The following is a 15,338-nucleotide window of genomic DNA, read 5'->3' as shown; positions in this document are numbered from 1 at the left end:
GTTTCCCCTTGCTTCCAGTCTTTAATGCTAAGCTAAGCTAAAAATTGTATATATACAAACATAAGAGTGGTAGGCTATCAATCTTCTCATCACCTCTCGGCAAGAAAGTGAATAAGGTAATTTCCCAAAAGGTTAGACTATTCTCTTAGGCTTAAAGTGAAAATATAACATATAACACAGTTTCCTGCTTAAGATCAAGTACATCTCTACTGTACACCTTTCTGTTAACAGAGATCAGATTATTATTATTAATAAGTCATAAACCTTATCTTGTATCCAATTCTGACAGGTGTGGGTATGCCTGTACATGGGTGTCTAAACATGTCAAATGAAGCAGAACGTAAATACATTTTAAGCCAGGAGGTTTCACCCTCAACTCAGTCTACAGTCCACATTATTTACTGCATGAAGTAAAACGACAATCTACACTACTGCCTGCCTCATAAGTGCATTATTGTTGTACAATATTTAGTGTTTCATACCTCAATAGAAAAGCTCTCTGCTGCCTTAAAAAAGGAAATCCATCCTCAAACAGAATGTACACCCGTTCCTCCCGTGATTGTGGTTTGTGTTACTAAGCATTGTTTACATGCTTGAAAAAAAACGGTTGAAGCTAGAAACTCAGAGGTTTTCCATTCAGAGATTAATGTTCTGGTTCAATAAAGTACCGGCACGTATTTTTTCCAATGCCAAAAATGATAGATGGTGTGTCTTGACTGTAGAACTGACATGGTTTTGTTTTCTATAGCACATTATTGCAATGCCCTAATTACATATTTTTGTTGGAAACAGTTGAAAGGCCCAATACATGCCTTATTTTTTCCTACCACCGCATAGATGTGGAAGTGTCCAATGTCCAAATGTTGCATCAGAACCCTGCCAACAAAATACTTATGGGGGAGGCACTGGTATATTTTGGTAGGGAAATGGTCAATGTTAAAAAAGTGTCTAACAGTAACTTTGCTCCACAAATGTTGGCATCAGTATTACCGCTGAAAAGTTTGTATGAATAGAGCGCCATAGTACGCAGGGTGGATTCGTACCTGCTCAAAAACATAATATAGTGCAGCGTTTTTCGATGTAGAAACAACTCTTCATAACATCATAGAGGTTATCCTGTTGGTTGTCAACGCTATCAAAATCACACGAGGGAATGCATTTTATTTCAGGGTGGATTTTCCTCTTGACGTACCACCTTCACACAATTAAGGCACCTTTTAAACCCCTGAGGGGTCAATGGGTTCTTCTAATAAGAAGAGAAGCAACAATAACAACATGGAACACAGAACCGGACTGAAACAAACCAACAACATAAAGTAAGACAGCCGGCAAAATGAAAGGAATGTCTATGGGTAAGGTACAAACGCCAGAAGTGCCCCGTTACACATCTTCTCATCCTTTAGGTTTTTACAGCAGCACCGCGCGTACATCACAGGATCTCCATGGAAACACCGTGGCTGTATCCTGAAGCACCTTAATCGGTAAAGAAGGTCTTCTCCAAACCCCATCAGTCCTTATGAGTGTATGAGTGGATATGTGTGTGTATGTCACTATAGTAGGAGTCAGTATCCGACGTTGACCTTGTTCTTGTTGAGCTCTCGCTCCAGGTTTCCTATCAGAGTGTCGATGCTCTCCTGCAGGTCTCTCAGGTTGACCCTATTGCTCAGCACGGGGCTGATATCCTGGATCTTCATGTAAGCCTGGTAGGTGTGCTCTTTGGGCAGACGGGGGGGAAAGATGTGGTCGCACACCCTCTCCTCCTCCTTGTCCTCTATATTCTGCCCATGGCCTGAACCATCACTCTCTACTTGTTTCTCCTCCTCCTCCTCCTCCTCCTCCTCTTCTTCCTCCTCTTTCACCGCCTCCTCTCTCTGAGGTTGCTCCTGCTCAGCAGGATTAGACGCAGGGCTCGGCACCATCTTCCCCTTATCTTCCTCTGCATCCTCAGGCTTCTCCTGGGCCTCCTCAGCCGCCTCTGTATCCTCGGAGGGCACGTCGTCATAGTCCGCCTCCTCTTTGCTGGGAGGCAGCAGAATATCACAAGGGAAGTAGCTCTCGCCGCAGCCGCTCCAGTCGCCGGCGTAGCGGTTGCTGGGGCTGTCCAAGCGTCCCGGTTTGGGCCGCAGAACGCCCGCCATCTCCGCTTCGGAGAGGTTCAGGACCTGGGGGCGCTCTTTTCTCCGCCTTATGGGAGGAGCTGACAAAAGGTCAGAGGAGGCCGGAGCCAAAGAGGCTGCAGGGGGCTGGGAGGAGGACCGGCCATGTGGGTCCACAACTGGAGAAGCAGATGACAAAAAAAAAAGGCAAAAGACAGGCAGAGTTAATCAGATGTATAGAGGACATTTGAAATAATATCCTTAAAGAAATGGGTTAGTTCACACAAATTACAAAAGAAAACAATAAGCATTTTCTCATATACCTCTCGTGGTATCGATCCATGCAGATATTTATGGTTTCATTAGCCCATATTTTGAGATATCTGTCTCACTAATTTGACCACCAACCTGATTTTCATAGGAACTATTTATTCGGTAGAAAGTAGTTCAAGTGAAGACTCTTCACAGTGAGGTTATGGACGGTCACATTGCTGGTTTAATTATTTTGCTGTAAATTTTCAATGCTTTGAGTGCTACAAACTAAATTCTAGGAATCTTAAAACATAGGCACAAAACCAAAACTATCTGCAGAGCAAGATATCACTATGTAAGGGACAAAATATATATACTTTTTGTAATTTGTGTGAACTGACCCTTTGGTCCCCCTTTTGGGTAACTTCATGGTTAAAAATGACATTAAAAACATGCCGTGAAAACAGCAATGCTTTTTTTATAACACAACTGAGACCACAGGTTGATCTGTATTAACTTCTATTGGGGCAACAAAGGTATCTGGCTAGTCCAGCAATAAATTCATTAAGTTGTGGGAGCACTGATATAAACCTTTCCAAAATAATCGAACATGCCATGCTGTGTTTAAATTCAGACAAACACATGCTGAAGTCACACCACCACACTCTGTGACTCTAATGCCATCCTTCTGTACTATTTGTTATCAACTGTTGACTAAACCAAACTTAAAAATTAACTAAACTGGAACCCTGTTTGGACTTTATGAAAGAATCATCTGACTGCGCAACAAAAGTGAACAGCGAGCACTCCAACACAACCAGCCCAGTCCGGTTACCTGTCTGTCTTTATCTCTGTGTGCCTACACTTGTTGACACCGCTAGCTCTCCCTTACTGGATTGGAAAGGAACAAAAAACAAAATTTTTTAAAAGTTATGGCTATAAGTCACGTATAAGAGGTACAACATAAACAAACAATAATTTTATTTTGTATAGGGGTAGGAAAGAGGATTTAATTTATCTCTACAAAAACGTTTGACTATTTATTTATTTGTATTATGAATCATGTTGACTGGCAGATGCTGATACAGTATTTATGTGCAGCGATTGCATGCCTCGCAACTCTCCTGAGGCTAAAGACTCAAGCAATTATCACCTGAAACAAACAGAAATTATCCTCCTTTAAGAGACAACGTGTTATTTAATTTCAGACATGATTCACTGATGAGACAATTTAAGTTATTAGCTGTCAGCAGAGAAAATTAAGGCATGAAGCACAGAAAAACACTGCTTCTATGTGCCGATTTTCTCCCTTATCCCTGTACAAAGCACAATAACAAGAGCCTAATATACATACACATACACACACACACACACACACACACACACACACACACACACACACACACACACACACACACACACACACACACACACACACACACACACACTTCTGCCTGTCTAACCATCTGCTCACATCTACTCACACATACAGTTGGCAAACTACATAATCCACACTGAACCCCCTCAGCCCCTTCATCACACATATATATGTTCATGCTCTCTCACACTACCTGTAAATAGTGTCACTTAGTGTCAGATGCCCCTGCATTTGCCCAAAGACAAGCACACTTGAGGCCTGAGCAACAATGCCTTGGAGGGTTGCGTATGTGTGTGAGAGGCGTGATCAGGCGGCTGAAAATATGCCATAATGATTGTGAAATGTTAGGGTAAAGCTTCAGGGGCTGAGGTCTAAGGTTAAGTCTGGAATGTCTTTAATTATAGCCCAGGCATCCTACGCTCTGAGCTGGGGAAGCGGACAGAATGGAGATGGCACTGAGGGTGTAAAAGAAGGCTTGAACCTGGACTGAGAGCTTTGTCGAGGTTATTACAGGTTATCATAGGCACTAGCTGCGTGACATCAGCAGCAGACAGGAGTGCAGAACAAGTGCACGCTTCTACTGAAGATTAAAAACTATTTTCTTCAGACCACTTGACCCCACCTCCCTCCTTTATTGTCTAGATCTATGATCTATCCTCTAAAAGAAAAACATCTTTTTTTGTTTCTTCTTTTGAAATTCCACTTGTACTTCACCAGACTACCTGCAATTGCGGGGATTCACAGATGCTGACTTATTCAGATGCTGACTTATTCACCTACTCTCTGTGTGTTTCTTCCCCAGTCGATGTAAAGAAGGGTGGAGGGTACTCAACTTCAGCAGTTTACACAGAATTGGTTTACTGTGGGTGTCTGAGGATGCAGTTAAATTTAGAGGCCAGACCAGACAGTCAGTTCTTCAGCACATCTGTTTAAAGCTGCAGGTTACAGGGAAGATCTCTGAGGTTTTGAATCTTTCAGGGATAAAGTCTGACCAGCGTGATGTTAGGAAAGCTTTGAAAAGATTTTTTCAAAACACAGCACGGATGTGAATTTTGAAAGATGTGTGCCTCGAGACACACTGACGAAGAAAATCACTGCGCTCTGATAAACAGCTTTCTTTGAATTTAGATAAGGAAGGCAGGCTTAGTTTTGGATTGATGACTGCGCATATTTAACGTTGGATTTAAATGAATTTTCAAACAGTCTCATCATTACCTCAGTGTTTATAAAAATGCTAATAACCAACAGAGAAACACAACTGCCAACTACAGTAATAAGGATATGTCCTAATAGCAGTAATGGATTTTCACACTCTTATCTTTTCAACCTTTGTGTAGGCAGAGCACACTTGTGAATTGTGTAATGTTTTGATTAATATCCGACAGCAGCTAAGATTTAAACTGCACCACAGCAGCCACGGAGTGGCTCACACATTGATTAGAGATGTAGTGAACACAAGATTTAAAATTCAATCAAATTAAATTAGTTCCTGTGACTAATACAAATGTTCCCCCGCCTGCAGCTCTTTTCTTTAATCATTCTCGACTCCCTCCTGAAAAATCTTTGGATCCCTTCATATCTCACACTGAGCAGACAGCTGCAGCTGGCAGAGAGCAGCTGTGCAGGCAGACAGAAGACCTGTGTGTGAGTGAAGCTGTTACTGGGTGTCTGTCCTTGATTGGTGATTTATCTTAAAGCAGGGCGCCACGCCTCAAAAGTTTGGTTTACATTGGGGCTTACTGGCTTGGCTCAGTCTGCCGCGATGAAGCACTCTGTGGAAAGTTTCATCTCTGAGGAGCCAACAGATGGTGGCCAATGGCTATCAGCTGTACTTGTGCCACTGGTGGATAACCTCAAGGATCAAAGCAGCCCAGCCCTTTGTAGAGCTGAACCGCAGAGCTGGCACTGATTTGTACAAGACCTCGAGCATGCAGGGCAAGAGGCTGGTATATACATACAGACTTAGCTGATGTATATTACGTGACTGTAAATAAAGAATGTGTTTCAAACCAAATGACCCAGTAGACCTATATCTAACATAGGAAAAGATTCTGCAAAAATAACTAAGTGTTAAGTAATAAGTATTCACTAACTTAACAATCACTCACCAGGCCAGAGCTGCAGCAGGTAGTGCAGGACTTCGATGTGTTTTTTGAAGTGGAGCGCGCTGGCCAGCTCCTCGGAGTCAATGAAGACTCGGTTTGTGTGGCAGGACGCCTCCTGACGCTGGCTGAGCAGCACCGGGCCAAAACACACCGCCAGGTTCTGACACGTCATCTTGTTCACTTCCTGGCAGGACGCTACCAACTTCAGGTGGTCAAGAAGCTTCTGCAGTGTCACCTGATGCATGCACGCACGCACACACGCATACACAAACACACACACACACATGTGCAAACACAGACAAATAAGACCTTGTTATTATTATGATGAGTAGTTGTAGTAATACCACTGGCAGAAACAGAGCCGCACTGCAAATTCTACTTTATCAAGCTATGTGTAGCAGTTAAAAGCCTGAAATGCAAAAAGATTTTAGCAAACAAGGCAATATTTTAAGATAATGCTACATTGCTATCCATTGTTGTACTTACACACAGAGAATTCAATAAATGTTACAAAGCAGGAAATTTAGATTTCTTTGCTTGGGATAATCAAGCAGGAGAGCCCTTCGCATGATTATTCCTCATGGGAAAAATTTCTAAAAAAAAAAAATATATATATATATATATATATATATATATATATATATATATATATATATTAAATATTTTTAATTACTCAAAAATATTTACATTGGTATCTGCCTCAAAAAGACTTTCATTTTGGGTCATTTATGATTAATCTGAAAATAGTGGACAGTGAAATTATACTGGTACATGCTTGTGGATGGTATGCCACCACTAATATCCCCCCGATGTAAAAGTCAACGTAATAGAAGTTAAACAGTAGTAATATGTAGCATTGTTAACATAGCCGTCATTATCTATGACACAATTATCCCTTTCATAACCACTTCTGTGACAATATTCTAGCACTATGATGACTTTTAGAGACAGCGGGGAGGTGTATAGTTTGTCTTCCTCACCCTCTCCACATCTGGCAGGTTGTCCAGCAGGCTGACGGTGTGCTCCGAGTCAGCCTGGTCGTTCTCGCAGCCCGCTGCTCCTATCCGCAAAGGCCTTGTGGCCATGGACTCCAACACTGCCTCGTACAGGTTCTTGGTGATCAGAGGGTAGGGCAGCTCTCGTAGGTAGTCCTTCAGTACGCCTGAGAAGTGAAAGAGAATAGAACATCAGGCAAACTGCTGCAGCAAGGTAGTGAATGGATGTTACATTTATCAGTGAATAACTGTAGACGACTTATTTGCGGCATATCAGTTTTCCCACACTTGAACTAAAAACACAGACAGCTTTAATGGTCCAATAATATAAAAAAGTGAGATTTCCATGTCTTTTTTCATTACAAAGCAGGACGAGGTGCTGTATAAATACTGTGAAAGTATCAAAGCATTAAAGAGAGGGGCGCTAAAACGGAGCGTTTCAGACAGAGAGTGATGTATGATAGTATGAGAAAAATAAGGTGTTTTTTTTTGGAACTTAAAGAATGTAAACATGTTCTAGTAGAAACCCAAAATTCAAGCATGAACCTGAAAATGAGCCTATTATTAGACCTTTACTACCTGACAAATCACTACAAACATGCTGTATCTTTATGAAGTGTTGTCATTGAGAAATGAAAAGCTTTAATTTTTCCTCTCTTTTAAACCGCCAAACCTGGCGCAAGGTCTTGACTGCAAATTAAGGTCCCACTGTTTCCAACGGTGACCCTGTGGCGTACGCTGAGATACCTGATGCCTGGTGTCAGGCGTTGACTCGGCAGCCAAAAAGTGGTGCTGGTGGTGGTGGTGGGGGGCTGTTGTCTGTGATGGCGCATTCACACCTGTGACTTCAGCCTCCCGCAGTTCAGACAAAAGCTACGGGAAAACATGAAACCCATGCTGTCTGTCTCCACTAAGCCCCTGAAATATCGCTGGCATGTCTTTTCATCAAAGGCAAAAAAGGGGGGGAGTACTGGAATAAGAAAGGCGCTTGGCAATGTGACAGCTCTTTGTGGTGAGTGTCTACTCTCTTTTCCCTCTGCATGAAGCTGGATCAGTTTTCAGAGACAGCTGGGGGCTGTGTAATCAGCAATATAGGTTATGCTCCAAAGTAATACTACACATGGATGTCTGTAAAGAGGAACACTATATAATATAATTTTAAAAGACGTATAGGTTACTGTCAGTAGAATAATAAAATCCCCTGCAAATGAAGCACGCTGTTGATCAAACCATTTAGAAATGCAAAGGACCCACAGTTGTCTGCTGTCCCAAATGCAACTTTAAAAGAGTACCTCACAGATTCAGCGTTGTTCGTTCACAAAGAAATGTTTGACAGACTTGATGTTGGCCAATTTATGACAGGAAACTAACAACAAGCAGAGTGAGGCCTGTGAGCCAGTTCAAGCAGATAACTTGTGTTGTGCTGCTGCAAACCAAATGTATAGGCTAATACTTTACTCAACGTCCACTAATTCACCCACACTGAATCCAAATATCCAACACACTCAATGCAATTAAGCGGTTTTGTTCTGCAATGCTGCTGCAGCAAACACTTGCTGCTGCTTCTTGAACATTTCAGAAGCAAGCTCACCTGCCACCAGTCCAATCATGTCGCTTCAAGATGGCTTTGTTGAGGTAAAGTCATACTGCTATGGCTGCTGGCTTTCCACAACCTAGTGTTTCTGCCACTCATCTTATCAGCTGTTAGGCTCAAACACGCATTTCAAGCCAGAATAAGAGATTTCCTGTCTTTGTTGTCCACACCTATGGACCCTGGCGACTCTTTCCAAAAGGCTTATTTTCCACTGAGATGCCAGAGATTGCTGATTTCTACACCAAGCGCTTGTGCTAACATGTTTATCATTTAATGTCTTGGCTCTGTTCGGGTTTGGTGTATTTGACAGTATCAATGTGCTATCATGCTGCAGTAGAGATACATTTCACTCAAAAGCAGCATGTTTACTTTTCTTCCTATTACTCCTAAACAGCTAAGTTCATTTTTTTATGGTTTACAGTTCTCCTGCACTTAGTTGAGCTCATTGCTATCTAAGCTCATACCCATGCACTGGATATGTTGATAATGATGATCAACAATTATGTGTTGACTTGTTTATGAATTGTCGTATGCTGAAATGTTTTTAATGTGGGCTCTTGGAAGATTATCCAATGAGCTATAAGATATCCAAATAAAAACCAAATGTTCTGCTTATAAACACAACATAATGTTTGATAATTGTCTGCTCCAAGCCATTAATATTTGTTATTTTAACATAGGTACTTTAATATGTATTTGCTGCATAGCCAACATGCCTTATCATCAATCAGTTGAATAGCTGGATATAGAGTTGTTATATAATGTTTGGTGCGCAAGTGTCAATAAACTGTAAGAAGATGAATAAATAGAAAATCACTTTTCGCCACTATTCTAGAGAGCAGAACAACAGTAAGTTTGAGTGTAAAAGCAGGTAAAAAGACATATGTATCTATGTCAAGGACCATCCTGTTTGTAGAAATTCCCAAAATAGTGACACAATCCCTTGAGCTTTTGTAACTGATTCTGATTAGGATGCTGTAAATAGGAGCTCCTACTTTATCACTTCTACATCACTGTTCTCCTCCTATACACCCAAGGTGTTTTGCCTCTTACCTTCTATTTACAGCGAACTAAAGATTCACCGTAAATCTCTTTAGGCCCAGTGAGGAGAATGGAGGGCACAATTTAACATGCTCACTTTGTAATCCCTGTAAATCCCAGCTCTGCTCTTTAAGGGAGCCTAAAGCTTAAAGCCTTACAGTCTATTCCTAACTGGCATTGTGGCTCTATCACCCAAAGATCTTATGAAGTAAACAGACAAATGTTTTTAAATGAACTTTAAATTTCAGTGTTTTTAGGTGACGACACACTTAAATTTAGTCTTCCTTTCCAACTGCTAACATAAGAACACTCATTGGGAGATGATCTACTGTTACATTAACTGATCAAACACCTCATCAATCCCAACAGCTACCAGAAAAAGTCCAACAGGTATAAATAACAGAAACTGTATGACATCTTTTTATCACTTATTCCCCACTACTTTACTTCCTTTTTATTTATGCATGTTTCCACAGAAGATCATAATTGGGATAATTTAACGTGACTTGAAACCAAGGCACTCTTATAAGGGTCTTATCAGGATTTTTAGTGCAATTTAGCTACAACTACTGGATGGATTGCCATCAAATTTGGAACACATATTCACTCTCTGTATATGATGAATCCTAATAACTTGGTGTTTCCTTGACTATCAGAGTCATAATTTGGTTAAAATTCATATTTGTCCAATATGCATAAACTAATGACCAAATACCTGAAAAATGAATGATATTCCTCAGCTGTTCCTTAGTGATTATTATTATTATTATTTTTTACAGTTAAAAACATCACAACATCCTAGGGCTGAACGATTTTTGAAAATAATCTAATTGCGATTTTTTTCCCAAATATTGCGATTGCGACTTAAGATGTGATTATGTTTTAAGCTCTTTGTCTTCTGTATTATTCAACTAAGACAAACAATAAATCATTGTATAGTATGAACAACACACGATTAGACAGATTAAACAAACGGTTCTTTCCTGGAGGCCAGGCCTGTATGTGATGATGAAATTAGGTGATGCATGAATTTATATGAATGACATCTTTTATTTAACTACTTCAGTCACAGTAGTATATTGAGCACTGACCAAGCTTGGTGTAAACATTCATATGAAAGTCAGAAACAAATCACACAAACTAACGTGCAGATTACAGAAATATAAAAACAAATATGTGTGGCTTTACCATTTACATAATGGAATCATTATTTACTGTAATAAACATATGTAAACATGTGGATTGCACTTTTTATACACTGTCACTTTACTATACAGTTAAATAAGTACAAATATATATATATATACACATACACATACACATACACATACAACGGTGTATTTTCTTTACAGTGCACAGAGAGGAGCTGCCTCCAGCCCCTCCCCCTTGTGAAGTTGCGTGCCGTGTGCATGACATCGTCAACGTTGCACTTGCTCGGCTATTGTTACGTTAGTTGCTGGTGTTCTTGCCGTGGGATTAATTGTACTAATAAAACGGTTGAAACACCGCGGCCACGCTGCTGTGAAAGCTCCCTGAACGTCATTTATCAGAGTCTGGTTGTTACCCCTCTCAGTGGCAGCTCCTCCACTCCACATCTTTATAACGGAGCTAACGCGTTTTAACATATCGCGATATTATTGCAAATGCAATTAATCGTTCAGCCCTACAACATCCCCACACTACATGTCACAAAAATAACAATGTCGCCAAGGTGTAGTACACGGACATCGATATATGCGGTTTTGGATCAGTGACAATAAGTACTTAATTTAAATATCACCAGCCGTGAACTGCATAATAAATAACATAAAATGTGGCCTACAAAAATATGCTGCCAGTTGTGCCGCCTGGCCATCAAGTGTTTCAACGCTTGCGTGATACAAACAGTGTAGGGAAACCATCACTTTTTCTGCTACGTATTTATGCGCGTGCGCATAAAGGATCATGCAGGCAGCACAGATCGCGTACCGACAGTAAGCAAGATGACATTAGCATTTAGCTCAAAACACCTCTGTGCTGTAGAGTCGTGTTACTGCTTTTACGGTATTTTCTTTTATAATATTTATTTTTTGTTTTGCACTGTTAATGTATTTTACACAAAAACTAGTCTCACGACGAGCATTACAAATGGGCTTAGACTGTAAATGCTGCGACTGTGATGGTTATTCAATGCTGTGAATCTGTCCCCACCAATATAATATATAATACAGGTAAATAATACATAGTGTACTGTTTGTGCCAGCTACCTTCTTAACAGAAAAAATGGCAACTTTGTTATCTTGATTTTAAAGCCCCTTCAGTACTCGAGATTCAACACGTCCTGACACACACACACACACACACACACACACACACACACACACACACACACACACACACACACACACACACACACACACACACACACACACACACACACAGACAGATACAGAGAGAAAGATATTGTGCATTCCTGAGGCAGGCAGTAGTGGCTCTGTCTGAAGAAAAACAACTCATACCAAAACAAGCACAGTGGTGCACTATGTCAGCCCTCCCACCTCAGGTAGACCAACACAATGACAGCTATAGGGTCAGCAGGGCCAGACTTTCAGACTTTAACACGGCTTCAGGCAAACATGCACTTAAAACTTCATAAAATGTCTCTGCAATTGAACATGTCCCCTGCGCCCTCTGAGCCAGCGTAGCGGATCTGTGCCGACATGTTTTCATTTTTGTTTTCAGTTCTGATTCACTTCTGTTATCATTTATCTTCATCAGGTTTGCTATGGAATCTGGTATGAGCAGATAAGGACACATAAACACACAAACACAAGATACATTCTCTCTTCTTAAAACCCCTCTAGACATGCTGATTTCTAAATCTGATTACACAGAAATGCTTTGTGAACATCCTTCGGCTTTCCGTTGCAAATCTTTAGACGTACCTGAGATAATAATAATCTGCTTGTTTCATTGCAGGAAAAACAGACCGTCTGGAAGCAAAAAAATTGTTTTCACCCTTATCTCTGCAAAGCGAGTGTGCAACTTAAATGCAGAGAGGTACCACTTGATTTGTCATTGTTTTGCCTTAAATGGAAATACAAGCACGGTGGAGCCTCTGACCTTGGATGTGCTGTGAGGCAGATCATCTAGACACAACAAACGCAGGAGGCTTTTACGTAAGCACTGCTTCATGAAACAAAACATCATCTTCATCCCTCGCATGCAATATATGAGGATTTACATTGTGTGTTTAGGCTCTTTCCATTTCAATAATTAAAAAAAAATACACCAGTCAGTCAAACCTTGTGCTCATGTGCTTGTGTTTGTCTAAAGTGAGGAGAATACAGCCATTCAGGTAAATCATTAGCCTGCTATGAGTCAGTTACTAGTGTTTACTTTTGTGTCTTAGCCCCTGTTGGTGCCTGATCCACACACGCACGCACACACACACACACACACACACACTCTCTCTCTCTCTCTCTCTCTCTCTCACCCACCCACATATACACACAAGGTCATGTACTCAGGGGTGAACAGGTGTGCTTCCCCTACAGGTGCTTCACTTTCCTTTACAGCCAAGCTGACAACAATCCCACACTGAGTCTTTTCTCTCACATTTAAACTGTTGGGCTTTGGCTTCATACCAGCAGGGATAGGAACAACACATACATATATCTCCACCCACACGTATGGCTGATTGAGACCAAACTGCAATCAAAAGCAGCTCAGCAATGAAGAAAAACAATCCCCTAAATCAAAGCTTCAAAGCATGCAATTAAAGCTACAGACTATAGCAGCTAAAGAAATTGTGATGCAAAAGGTTTTTTTTTTCTAATCAATTCAGATTTTTAAATGTTCCAAATGTGCCACCAAACGCTACAAGGCACACAATTCACTGGGGCACGGCTCTACCTTTGACCTCTTGTTCAAACAAAGCAGAAGGTCACTCCGCTTGTCAGTGCTGCAGTCAACGCCTCGCCTTGAGAACAAATGGGGGTTTGTTCTCCGTCCTGCCCCCTCCCTGCTGTCCTGCACGCCCCCACAGCACTAGGGGGGCCAGAGGAGATGTGTGTGCCACTGCCTTGTCCGGTGGCACGGCAAAGCTTTACCCTGTAGTTTCTTGAACTTTTCCTTAGCCCCTAAAACCCTAAAATGAGTAAACCCCATTCCTAACTGTGATCATCAGAAATATGTCTTTATGATTCCTGACCTGCAGTTTAAAAAATATTCTGACACTTACACTGTCCTGCAGCTCTCTGTAAAGTGGTTGTCTGCTTCCCCGGACAGCCCAGGGTTCAGCTAATCCCCCATGCGTGAGCCAAATACCATCTGTGTTTGTTCGGCAACAAAGGGGGCACTTGTTAATGACTTTCCATGTCTTCACTGGTGTACTGCTGAGGGTGGGGGGCAAAGTAGGGAACTAGGCTATGGAAAAGACGAGTCAGGCCAGGCAAATTAGAAGACCTCAAACAAGGATCAATAACTGTGGTGAGCTGTCAACCAGCAGGGCTTGGGACACTGGTTTCATTTTCCCAGGAGAGAGGACAGATATTTGGATGGAAGTTTCTCATCATTGGATCACTTTGGAAGCTTTGTTTCCGCACAAAGGCCAAAACAGGTTGAGTTGAGGGCTTAATCATTAGTTGAGGTTGCTACCGTGTCCTCTAAAACCAAACTTTTCCCACAGTGATTCATTGTGTATTTGTTAAATCCAACCAGAGTGATCTGTAAGGTGTGAATTCCAAAACAAATGGTTTTTTATTTTGAGGTTTTGCTGTCACTTGGCACTGCTGATGTCATAAACTAAACTGCCAAACAGTGCTATGAGATTTTCATGGCCTTCATTACTACTCCAAACTACTGAAAAACATCATCTGATAATTTGAGCAACTAATGTATTAAAACTATATGACAACACAAATGGCTACACAGGCTGTCTAAACTGTCTAAAAGTCCTGCTCCAATAAAACTATGGTACATGTCCATATACACGTTGTTTTGACAGATGGGGGTGCCCCGCTTCCCAGCATTGCACGCTAGTGAGCTTGCCACAAGTTTCTCTTCACCGACCACTGACAAGCAAAGAAAACAGTCTAAACCCTCCTACAACTGCGATTGGATGCAGCTGATTGGACGAACGCGTCACGTGGGGCTGGCTGCTCCCAAATTTCAAAACCATAATGGTGGCTTGTTCGGAATACTATCTAGTATTTACAAAAATAGTTCAGCGAAACGTGTTTCTGAAAACATTTTAACTTAGAAAGCGGCTATGCAGCAGCTGAATCTGTTTTGATTTCAGATCGACAAAGGTCAGTTTAAAGATTTCCGTTAGCTTTTGAGAGGCGGCGTGCCGAGCCGGCCGCTCCTCATTTGCATAGAGTTGGCTGGATTCAACTTCTCCAAAGTCCCCTCAACGCTACCAGAATGCATTGCACGGCTGCTCCCGTAGAAATGAATGGGAAGTGGGGAAATGACGCTAACAACGGACACGTACTATTAGATGAGAAGATCGACACCACTCTTATATGAAGCAACCACCAACAGAGGGTTAGCTTAGCATAAAGACTGGGAACAGAGAGAAACAACTAGCCAAGCTCTGTCAAAAGTTAACAAAATCTGCCTACCAGCATCTCTAAAGCTTACTTATAAACAAGTTATATATTGAGACAGGAATTCCAACACTCATTTAAAACTAAATTAAATGAAAAACTAATTGACTACTGTCATCCAACTCATCTAACGCGCTCTGCTGTGGGCATGTAGTGGCAGATGTGTCGTGTTTGTGCTCCGTGTATTTCTGCCGTAGTTTCGATTTTCCACCTCCGATGTGTAGCAGCGTACAGCCATTTCCCTAAACTTTGTCTCATTCAGAGACCAGAGACCCAAACGGGACTC

General features: G+C 41.4%; 1 protein-coding gene across 1 annotated transcript in view; it reads right to left on the bottom strand.

Annotated features, from left to right (window-relative positions):
- Window positions 1–356: 356 nt before the first annotated feature.
- The window catches only part of syde2 (synapse defective 1, Rho GTPase, homolog 2 (C. elegans)), a 47,091-nt gene continuing 32,109 nt past the window's right edge, over window positions 357–15,338 (bottom strand). The window contains exons 7-9 of the mRNA XM_028588294.1: window positions 6,812–6,993; window positions 5,835–6,066; window positions 357–2,275 (exon numbers count right to left, since the gene is read on the bottom strand). Of these exons, the coding sequence (XP_028444095.1) occupies window positions 1,563–2,275; window positions 5,835–6,066; window positions 6,812–6,993 (1,127 nt within the window). The 3' untranslated portion in view covers window positions 357–1,562. The remainder of the gene's footprint in view (window positions 2,276–5,834; window positions 6,067–6,811; window positions 6,994–15,338) is intronic.

Source organism: Perca flavescens, chromosome 9 (assembly GCF_004354835.1).
Source record: "Perca flavescens isolate YP-PL-M2 chromosome 9, PFLA_1.0, whole genome shotgun sequence".
Classification (NCBI taxonomy): Eukaryota; Metazoa; Chordata; class Actinopteri; order Perciformes; family Percidae; genus Perca; species Perca flavescens.
The sequence above is the reverse complement of the archived record's forward strand: the minus strand, read 5'-3'. Positions and strand labels throughout refer to the sequence as shown.